The sequence below is a fragment of the Tachypleus tridentatus genome, chromosome 2 (genome assembly GCF_004210375.1).
Source record: "Tachypleus tridentatus isolate NWPU-2018 chromosome 2, ASM421037v1, whole genome shotgun sequence".
In the NCBI taxonomy this organism is placed as follows: domain Eukaryota; kingdom Metazoa; phylum Arthropoda; class Merostomata; order Xiphosura; family Limulidae; genus Tachypleus; species Tachypleus tridentatus.
This window is the reverse complement of record NC_134826.1, coordinates 57,754,018-57,766,029: the sequence shown is the minus strand read 5'-3', so window position 1 is coordinate 57,766,029 and position 12,012 is coordinate 57,754,018. Positions and strand designations below refer to the sequence as shown.

Below are 12,012 nucleotides of genomic sequence, written 5' to 3'. Positions count from 1 at the left end.
ACAATAGGAAAGATTCTTTTATAACAAATACAACATTTCAATTAACTCCAGATATCTCACACACAGATATAATTGAATAAATCATAAAGTAGACTGTTTAAAAACAGATTACCTCTGCATACTCCACCATTATAACAGAACTCCCCAATGGGGCAGTCTTGATCTTTAATACACTGTATAATTTCTGTAAGGAAAATGTGAAAATCAGTAGAGGTATAAATTAACACAGTATTTGTTGTGAGATAGTAAATATTCTAAATAGTACATCATTCATCTACTAATGTTAATTTAATTAAAGTAGATATTTTTACTGATGTTTATATCAGATTCAAATGTAAGAGGTAAAAATTACAGTGTTAGAAATAACTAATAAAAACCTTTCCCTGATAATTCTCAAAACATTTCATTGTTTTATACCAATAAAGCAAGAAAATAATTAAATAATAAATGCATTCTGAGTAGGAAAACCATTAACTTACCTAGTTCTTACTAAAAGATAAAGAAAACAATTGAATATTTCAGTTCACATTAACAGAGAATGAAATAAACTAAATTACCATTTCATGTCTCCACAGAAAGAAAAACATTAAATTACTCAATTCTTATTAACAGAACAGAAAAACAAATTACCTCTGCAGCCAACAACAGGATCTCCATAATACCCATTTTGACATCTACAAATGCTGCTGTGTTCTTGTGCAATACAAATGGTATTTTCACCACAGACTGTTTGACCAAGACATGCATCTGTTGAATTTTATACAAGTTACATCAGAATACAAATGCAACACTACATGCAGTCATAATGCTATTAAGTATAAACAGGTAAAAATAATCTTTGCAAATCTGTTAGGTTTCACCAACCATGTCTCCCAAACAGAATCTTTGTAAATGTTTTTAATGATTTCCTTTTTAACACAATTTTAACAGTACAATAATCTATAAATCAGGCCAAAGTAACTCACCAACACACCGATGTTGTAGACAAACTTCATCATTATCACACTCTTGACTCTTAATGCATTCCACTAACAAAATGAACATGAAAGTGAGTAAAAACATAATGCAGATATTTAATGTTACAATGTACCTATATACATATATCCTAACATGATTATCTGTTATCTCTTAAAAACAACAACACATACACAGAAGATAAATGTTTAACTGTCTACAGTACAAGAAAATTATTAACGAAAATAATCATACAGAGTGAATAAAATTGGTGTAGAATGCAAATATTATGGAATTATTTTGCCTCTCTGAGTAGCTACCATTCAACTAAACAATCGAATAGTGCTACACCAGCATAGTGCCTACAAAAGTACAAGGAGTCATACAGGATGTTTGGAAAGTCACTGTGCACTTATATATTTATTAACAGACATGTTTCAATATAGAATACAGGAGGTAAATATGAATAACAACAATGTTAAAACAATGTTAAAAGTGACCCCCGTTGGCATCAATACAGGCCTGGATCCTTCTTACTTTGTTTCTAAACACCGCTATCAGTGGCTGGCTTGAAATAGACTGAATAAAATATGATTACAAACCTGCACAGTGACTTTCTGAACACGCTATACTTTTTCTATAAATGATTTGGTCAATGCACTCCTGTCTCCTAGGGTAGACAATCAACATAACACATGTGCATAAAACAAAGCTGTGGCTGGTTAAGGCTACCCTGTGTGACTAAATGAGGTAAAATTTAATGTTTTACTAGAAGTTCCATAAAATCTCTGAAGTGGGAACTTGAAACTGGTGCTGTTAATAATAGACATAGTTGGGACTGAGATGCTCAAACTATTCAGAAGTGATATGAAGTAGCTCAGAATATTCTCTTTAAATGATACACAACAATACAGTAGAGATCCTATTAATGAGGTAGCTCAAATTACAGGTGTGAATGTTATCTTGAATAATAAGGTATACATTAGCATACAGTAGCTTCTTTATATGTGCAGCTGCTTAAAAGCCATTACTTAAGAATGATAACCAAAGTGAAAGGTAGATATTGAATCAGACTTTAAACAATGAGATCAATAAAACTGAAGGAAAGTATCATTTTTAACATAAATGTAACAAAAAGAAGCATAATGTGTGGGCTACATCTTAGCTAATTGTGTTGGAAATCTACACAAACTTGGTGGCACTTTAATTGCTGATCTATCATGTTATTCCCTTAGGAATAAAAGCTTATGGGTAGGGATTCATCTTTCAGCAAAATAATGATTTCAAACATGAATTAAATGTGGAAAATTGATGTTTGGTAGGAAAGAGAAGAGACTAGAACATTTGAAACCACGGCTTGGCCTGCACAAAATTCCGATATGAATATTTTTAAGACCATATGGATTCATATAGAAACTGAGTGATTGACTGATTTAGTGTTTTATGGTACAAAGCAGCGAGGCTATCTGCGCCAGAAATTCGGTAAAAATGTAAAAAATAAATAAATAAATAATTGTAGTAATAGACATAAATGGAAATGAAGGCAAAACAAAAAAGTATAAAACCAATGTTGACACCTAGTCTACAATGTTAAGATAGAATGCAGAGTATAAGAAGTTGTAAGGTATTTACTCTAGCAAAAAGGTAATGATCATAACCCGCCAGGAAGACTAACAGGTAAGTTCAAGAACCACTGTCAATCACCTGAAGTTGGCCTTTCCAGTCCTGGTTCCCGGGTTATGTGTCATAGCAGCTATTATCAAAATGTAAAAGAATAAAAGTTTTAAAGACACTCCGCAAAATCGTAATAATGAGTAGCCAAATGTCCAGTAAAAAGATAAAAGTCAAGTAAATGGAGTAAAATTTGTAAAAGTAATTGAAGATAAAAGCAAAACGGCAATTAAAACAGAAAATGGCGTAAAAACCAATGTTGACATCCAGTCAACAAAGTTGTAAAGGACTACCTGTAGCAGAATGGTAATGATCATAACCCGCCAGGAAGACTAACAGGTAAGTATAAAAACCACCGTCAGTCACCTGAAGTTGGTCTTTCCAGTCCTGGTTCCGGGTTATCAGTCAATATGGCCAGTACTAAAAAGTAAAGTAGTAAAAGTGTGAAATGATATGCAGCAAAAGTATAATAACAACTCGCCAGGATGACTAACGAGTAGTTCAAACAGTAGCGTTAGTCACCTGAAGTTGGCCTTTCCAGTCCTGGTGTCGAGTTATTTAATGTTCTGGCCATTGTCCAATGTCAAATTGAATGAGAGAGATTAAAACAGTAAAAAATGAACCACAATTAAAAGGTGTAATGAATAAATATGCAACACTTAAATGAGATTAAAAAGATTAACGGCCATTAAAAAATTAAAAACATTATCAAGGTGGACAGAGTCACCATCACCAATAACTCTGTCCAATGTTACAGACTGACCCTGGGATAAAATATGTTTAAAATATTGTCATCGTTGAGAATTGTAATGATGGCAAGAAAGTAAAACGTGGCTGATAGTGATTTGAGTGTTACACAAACTACACATTGGTGCATCAGTTCCAGATAAAAGAAAATGATGAGTTAAAAAAACTGTGACCAATGCGTAGCCTAGTGAGAACAACTTCCTCCTTCCGAACTTTACGGAAGCTAGATGGCCAAAGTCCAATTTTGAGTTTGATTTGAAAATGTTTGTTGTCGTGTTGCTCACTCCAAGTGGACTGCCAGCTGGCACGGAGCCGAGCCTTGAAGATAACACCATAGTCCATGTACGGAATAGGCATAGGAGTGATGGTGCTGAAGCAGACATATTTAGCTGCCATGTCTGCAAGCTCGTTCTCGCGAATACCAACATGGCCTGGTATCCAGAAAAACTGGATTGAAGTAGCTGCTAATGAGAAATGGGCCAGTCGGTTTCGATTATATCAGTGAGAATAGGATGTGAGCTAATGTGTAGAGATTCCAAGGCAAGTATAGAACTAAGCGAATCAGTATAAATAGTGCAGTTGGAGTACTGCTCAGCTGCAACATGATCCAGGGCAAGAGATATGACATACAGTTCAGCAGTGAACACAGAAGCTGTAGAAAGGATTCTGCGCACAAATACTGACCCATAGCAAACCATAGCAGAGCCCACTGAATTACCTGATTTGGAACCATCTGTATAAATGGGAACTGAATGATTGTTTGAAAGATATTCATTGAATAAAAGACGGTACTTCCAATCTGGAGTATCTGCCTTTTTTAGGTGACTGAAAGAAAGGTCACATTTGGGGGCTGTAATAAGCCATGGTGGGATGGGCCAACCTGTGGAATCTGCAATGTTATTCAAGGACAGACCCAATTCATCTAATTGCGCCCGGATGCGAAGGCCAAACGGAGCAATGACAGATCGTCTGTTCTGAAAAAGTACTGCCCACCGAGGAAGGAAAACACATTTCCAGGTGGGATGTTTTGGTAAGGAATGAAGTTTCGAAGTATATTGTATAGATAGTTGCAAACGGCAAAGGTGTAGAGAAGGTTCATGAGATTCAATGTATATACTTTGAACTGGAGAGGTACGGAAAGCCCCAGTGCAGAGTCGAAGTCCTTGGTGATGAATGGGGTCCAGCATCTTTAAGGCCGAGGGTCTGGCAGAGCCATAGACCATTGATCCATAATCGAGTTTCGATCTAATAAGAGCACGATATACCTTTAACATTGAACAGCGATCTGCCCCAACTGGTAGAAGAGAGAACACGGAGGATGTTCAGTGCTCTTGTGCATTTGACCAAGCTGCTTTAAGTGCGGTATAAAGGTCAGTTTACGATCAAAGATAAGCCCCAAGAACTTGGTCTCCGGGACCACTGGCAGCAAAACTTCACCGATATGAAGTTCAGGATCAGGGTGAATACCCCCGTTGACGGTAAAAGTGCGTGCATACAGTTTTGGAGAGAGAGAAATTAAAGCCGTTCGCCAGAGTCCACTTCTGTACACAATTGAGGGCGGTTTGTAGTTGCCGCTCAATATATCTCATGTTTGACGACTGACATGAGATGTGAAAGTCGTCGACATACAGCCCATTCGCAACAGTGAGAGGGAGTTGTTCAGTGATGGCATTTATCTTTATACTGAAGAGTGTAACACTCAATACACAGCCTTGAGGGACTCCAAGTTCCTGTACAAAAGAACGGGAAAGTGTCGAAACCCACACGAACTTGGAATCTCCTGTCCATTAAAATTTTTTTAATAAACATGGGTAGATGGCCACGTAACCCATATGTATGGAGGTCTCGCAAAACGCCATACCTCCATGTTGTGTCGTAACCCTTCTCTATGTCAAAGAATATTGATACAAGATGTTGGCGGTTGAGAAAGGCTTCTCTGATAGATGTTTCAAGACGAATTAGGTGGTCTGTGGTTGAGTGCTGTCAACGGAACCCACACTGGGTGGGCGAGAGGAGGTTGTTTGATTCAAGGAACCAAACAAGACGAGCATTAACCATCCTTTCTAATGTCTTACAGAGACAGCTCGTCAAAGCAATTGGACGGTAGTTTGAAGGAATCTTGGGATCTTTCCCTGGCTTAGAGAAAGGTAAAATAATAGCCTGGTGCCAGGCATCAGGAAAAACATTCTCCTGCCAGATCCGGTTGAAAACAATCAGAAGGACATCAAGGGAAGCAGGAGATAGATGGTGCAGCATGTCATAATGAATATCATCAGGTCCAACAGACGTACTGGCAGACCGATGAAGGGCCATTTTTAGTTCCACCAGGGTAAAGGGACAATTATAGTCAAAGAAACAGTCAGTTCGAAAGGAAAGAGGTGATCGCTCTGCCCGAGTCTTGATGGCCAGGAAGGTGGAGGAACAAGCAGAAGTGCTAGATACCCGCAAAAGCTTTCACCTAGAGTGTTAGCGATGTTCCAACATCAGTCACCTCCTGACCATCAGAGAGTAAGATCGAGAGGGGGACAGAATTGTAGTGCCCATTAACCTTTCAAATCCTGTCCCATATGATCTTGGAACTGGTGGTAGAAGATATGCTGGTTGTGAACTTAATCCAAGATTCCTTCTGGCTTTGACGTCTTACCCACCTAGCATGTGCACGGGCCCGTTGGAAAGCAACCGGTTTGAAAGTGTGGGATATCTACGAAAAGTATCCCAGGCCCGCTTTTGAGCCTTCCGTGCTAAGTGGCAAGCAGGATTCCACCACGGACGAGGATATCGTGGAAAACGTGTCGAGGTTTTAGGAATACACTGAGCAGCTGCATGTGTAATACAGTCAGTTACCGCTGCTACACAGTCGTCTATTGATGGCTGATTTACGATGGCAGGATCAAGTTCTGCGAGAGCAGTGAAAGTGGACCAGTCTGCCTGATCCAGCTTCCACTGGGGCACGCAGGTAGGGTGGCATCGACCACGGCCAGTCTCTCTCAAAAGGATCGGAAAATGATCACTGCCTAGTGAATTACTGTCAACCCTCCATGAAAAATGGGAGAATAATGAAGAGGAGCAAAGTGAGAGATCAATAGCGGTAAAGGACTGACTAGGTGCATGAAAGTAAGTGGAAGAACCAGTATTGAAAAGAGAAAGATTGTGATCAGAGAGCATCTGCTCTACAGATCGGCCCCTCCCATCAATAATAGCACTTCCCTAGAGGGGATTATGTCCATTAAAATCCCCTAGGATTAGAAATGGAGATGGCAACTTGTTCAACGAGAGCATCAAGATCTGATTGATCATATGTCTCTCCAGGGGACAGGTACAGAGAACAAACAGTGATGGTATGACCCAAGGAAACACGGATGGCTACAGCCTCCAAGGGTGTGTTGAGTGACAAAGACAGGGTGGGCATGTGTTGATCAACCAACAGTGCCACCCCTCCATGTACTCGACCGTCACACAACCTGTCATTTCTGTACAGAGAAAACTGCCGAATGGAGACAGTATCAGCAGTTTTGAGAAATGTTTCTTGTAAAGAAAGACAAACAGGATGGTAGGAAGCAATCAGCGTTTTGATATCATCCAGATTAGAACGTAAACCTCGACAGTTCCATTGTATCAAGGTGGCCATTTTTAAGAACGGGTCGGTGAAGTGGCTGGAGAACCCTTCGGTTTACGACCACGTCTTTTTTCTTTACTGTCTTTAGTCGGAGGAGGTCTATCAACCTCCATGGATCCTGCTCTGAGTCGGGTGGGCAGGTTTTTGTTATTGGAAGGGGAATCCAGTGACTGAGAATGCGAATGAATAATTGTTTTGTCTCTTGTGGTGGGAGAAAAAGATGCATCAGAAGAAATGCCTGTATTTGAAACTGAAGGACGTGGATCTTGAGGTTTGTTGGAAGGTATGGGAGGAACAGAGATGGGTGTGGAAGTCGATTCATCAACCTTTTTTAACCATGGAGGTCAAAAGGCTTTTCATTTGTTTCGAAAACGATTCTCTTGGAGGTATAGAGAGATCTGTCTGCACTCCCACTGTAGTTGTGGAATGAAGTGCAGCAGCATATGTCCGAGATGGAGTTGTGGACAGCAATTTCCGAGCCTCAGGATAACTAATGTTATGTGTCGTTTTCAAACGCTGCACCTCTTTTTCCTCCAACCATTTTGGGCAAGAATGAAAGTAAGAGGGGTGAGAACCATTGCAGTTTACGCAATGTGGGTTCATGTCACAGTCATAGGCATCATGGTCTTTGCCTCCACAACGAGCACATGTCAGGGAACCACGACAAGATGTCTTTGTGTGGCCCGAATCTCTGACATTGGAAACATCGAAGAGGGTTTGGTATGTATGGCTGAACCCTGCAAATTAGATAACCTGCTTTGATGGTGGCAGGTGCACGTGGTGAAGTAAATGTTAAAACGAGGGTATTTGTTAGCAGTGTAACTCCATCTTTGCGAGTGGAGATGCCCCTCACTGCAGAAACTCCTTGAGTAGAGAGACCAGCGAGAATCTCTGACTCGGGAACGTTCTTCAAATCCCTTTCAACGATAACTCCTCGTGAAGAATTCAAGGTAGCATGGGGTGTAACCTCAATAGGTATATCCCCAATTGCCTTTGAATTCAAGAGGAGTTCACTGTGTTGGGATGTGGATGTTTCAACCAATATGTCACCAGATCGAAGTTTCTTTACTGACTTTGGAGAGCCAGCAAGTCCCTCTAGTCCCTTTTGAATAAAAAAGGGGACATTTGCCCTAAAGGTTTTTCCAAAAGAGAATGTAATATAAGAAAATGAGGTACGTGTGTTACTGATGTTGAAGATTGCTGTTCTGAGTATTCAAGACGTGGTCGCTTACCCATTGACTGTTTTTCTACAATTTTATTTAAATTTTTTGGAGGATCCATAGGAAAAAGAAATAATTTAGGTACCCACTGACTCCACCCACCATGGAGCCCCACAAGGGGACGCACTACAAAGTCACGCAAAAACAATGCAGCAACGCCAGGGTTTCGTGAGCACTATACCCAAACATCAGCATCAGGCACAATGTCCACAACACCCGTTGAGAACTTCCAACACTGGTACTTGGTTGACTCTAGCCCAAGTGGACCAGCCGATTGACCCAAGGGGGGCCACCCAAAGGCCGCCTGTCTACAGGAATTCGAGGCCAAAGTGGTGTGTTAGGGTTGGACCTCTCAACTACCAGGATCCTCTCCTCCCCTTCACAGGTCGCCACGCACGGCAAACACGTGGGTGGATATTTAGATCCCAGAGAAGGTAACCAGATAGAATAGAACCTTCCCTGGGAGGTCCCCTCACCACGTACAGGAATCCACACCGAGGGGTATAGAAACTGAGAAGATCAAATGTCAACAAAAAAGTTTAACTGAATTGTAGAGAAAAAAATAGAGAACAGTATTTCACAATCATCATTGATAAATTATAACAGTATAAGCATAATGTTCAATACTCTTCTTAAAGCAAATACCATGTACTAGTGGAAAATAGAAATTACTAGCTTTTCTTTTATACTTTCTGAAATAATCTAATTTACTAATCACACACTGAACATATAGTTTGTGACTCACACCTGAGTAACACCTGTAAAATTCCATAATTATTTCTAACACTTTAAGTGTTCATAAAAATTAAAAATACATTTTTAGTACAAATCAACTAGCCTAATGGAAGTTTTCTGAGTTAAAAAACAAAGAAAACATTTTTCAAGAAAAGAAATAAACCAAAATTAACTCTTAAAACCTTACCTTTCATACAGCGGATCTCTGGATTTCCCATGAAGCCAAAAGGACAAGAGCAGACAGACTGGTGATTCACCACATTACAACTGGCATTAGCACCACATGATGTTGGATCATCACAAGGATCTGCAGTAAAAAAATTGATAAACTACATTTTCTAAGAGAAACTTGATTAATTAAAAACAACATCTTTATATATTTTAAAAGAAATACATCTTGTATGCTAAGACATAGATTTAGTTGTTTCAGAGTAATTTCTAATTTTTCATCAGACTTCAAAGATGGTGGTTATGCAAATCTCCTATATTTACGGTCTCCTAAAGGAACAGTGGTAAGTCTTCAGACTTACAAGGCTAAAATCAGTGGTCCAATTCCCCTTGGTAGACAAAGCAGCTAACCTGATGTAGTTTTGCTATAACGAAATATACACACGCCTTATATTTACAACATTATTTTAGCATGGCCTGATTTTTTTCAGTGTTTTACCAATATTTACTTAAATATTTCATGTTCCTCCAAGATTTGTTTTTGGAAAAATAATTACACATTTTATTAAACTGAACAATTTACATCATTATCAAAACTTCAGTGTTTTACCAGATATTTAATTAAATATTTTATGCTCCTCCAAGATTTTTTTTGACAAAATAATTATACATTTTATTGAACCTAACAATTTACATCATTATAAAAACTTCTACAAAAAGAAAGATAAAAAACAAACAGTTGTCATCCTTCTTTTACTTATTCATAACAAGTGTTACCTTTACAGTAAGGCACTCCATCAACCAAAACACATGCAGCTGTGTCAAGGCAGTCACTATTTCCATTGTAACAAATGTTGGGATCATGACCTGCAATTAGAAATGAACGTTGCAGCTAGCTGATATATAGTATGAAATATAAGGTGGGTCAGAGTAAAACAAATAACATAGATAATTAGCTGAATAAATACCTTCTGTAATATGCTAATAAAATGTAACAAATTTCAGAGTTAAGTCAAATACTTTTTAAAAACTTGTCCCTAGTATATTTTATAATAACTAAAAATATAATAACTTGCTACTATATTTGAATAGATATATAAGATTTCTGTTTTACAAAAAGGGTTACTGGAATTTTTTTTCAGTGAATTTAAACTATCCCTTTAAGTTTTTTTACAAAATTCATTTTTTTTACTTGCAATTACAGTTTACATTTAAGTACTTTAACATTTTACTTGTAAACTTGATGCAACATACATAATTCAGCTTACAACTCTAAACCTTCATAGTCAATTTTTTATATATATAGTTATGGGTAAATTCTTCACAAAATTATTAGTTAGTTTGAAAATCTATGAAGTGTATGATACTTACATCCTGGAGGAATCCTTGGATTCCCCACAAGTCCAACTGGACATTTGCATATATAGCTCCCTGGTACATTCTCACAAATGGCAGTGGAATGGCATGGGTTCTGCTGGCATTCATTTTTATCTGATGAAAAAAATGTTGTAGTAGCTAAACAAGTATACATACTTAGGATTCAAAAGAAATAAAAACTTGTTAAGAGTATATATCAATATTTCTCATTACTTTTAACAAATATTGGCATTTTCTTCACTGAACAATATGGTTTTAATAGTCAATACAATTACTTCCTTGCTAATTAAAAATTACATAAAATTAGGTTTATAATGTTCAACATTCTATCAAAAATCTACTGTTGCAAAATGTTTCTATTTACAAATCAGTAAATCTTCATGCTTTGTTTTAGTAATATATAAGTTACTGACCAATGCATGTCAATTGGTTGTTATTCTCATAACCAGTTTGGCATCGACACACTGCCTGATGATTTCTGACCACACAAGTCCCTTGAGGTTCACAGTAAACAGTATTATTACATGGACCTGCATTAAGAAAATAAAAAGTATGTTTTTTAACATGAATTATTCATACTTTTAAATGTTGAATATCCAAACAAATAAATCCAATTGGAAATTATTCAAAATACAACAAGTACTTCAATCAGTTTCAAGAAACATATTCAAAACAATCTTTCATCGTTTAATTTAAAAAACTTCAGTGTATAATAACATTAATAAAAAGATGGATAACAATAACATAAACTCAACACAGTAACATATTATATTTATAGAAGCTTAAATTACTATATCTAATAATAAACAAATGTTACTAAATGATACTTACAATTTTAATAAAATTAATTTTCATATTCATTTATTTAAACATATACATACGCTAATAATTTAATTAGTTTGAAAACAGCAGTATATGTTGCTTAATCCTTAATAATTTAAGATTTAATTTTTTATGCTAACCATAATGATAATGCAAAAATGTATCCAATTTCATGTTTCAACAAAACCTGTTTTTCATTTTATTTATTATATTTTTGCTCCTGTTTCACTAGGGAAATTACCTTACCAAAATTTGCTATAGATGGATAATGTTAGTTTTAAATGTTTTTATAGTCATGAATATAATTTAATAAGATTTTAATAGACTAGAGATCAGGCTTCAATCTAATCATTTACTTGAAAACACCTTTTTCATAAGAAACTGGTCAAATCAAATATCATGTATATCAAAGAGTTTTTTAAAAATATTTTACAAGAATTAGGAAAATAAGCTTACTTTTACATTTAAAGTTTACACAGTAGTGATCCGAAGCACAGTCTAAATCATGAAGGCAGTCAACTAGAAAGACAGTGATATTTTTGATGTATTAGAATTCATAACTTAAATGCTTAACAGAAATTATAAAACATTCTGGCATATTTTACAACACAATTAAGAAATATAAACTGATTTACATATAAATTCTTATAAAATTGGAACTTCAAAGTTTTAATATACAAAAGAAGGTAAAAGAAATTTCAT

The 12,012-nt window shown here is 36.7% G+C and overlaps 1 protein-coding gene across 1 annotated transcript in view; it reads right to left on the bottom strand.

Annotated features, from left to right (window-relative positions):
* Positions 1-12,012, bottom strand: part of LOC143245504 (uncharacterized) — a 357,087-nt gene that overhangs the window by 116,224 nt on the left and 228,851 nt on the right. Inside the window, 8 exon segments of the mRNA XM_076491867.1 lie at positions 113-184; positions 631-747; positions 966-1,028; positions 9,131-9,250; positions 9,889-9,978; positions 10,483-10,602; positions 10,902-11,018; positions 11,767-11,829. Coding sequence (XP_076347982.1) covers positions 113-184; positions 631-747; positions 966-1,028; positions 9,131-9,250; positions 9,889-9,978; positions 10,483-10,602; positions 10,902-11,018; positions 11,767-11,829 — 762 coding nt within the window.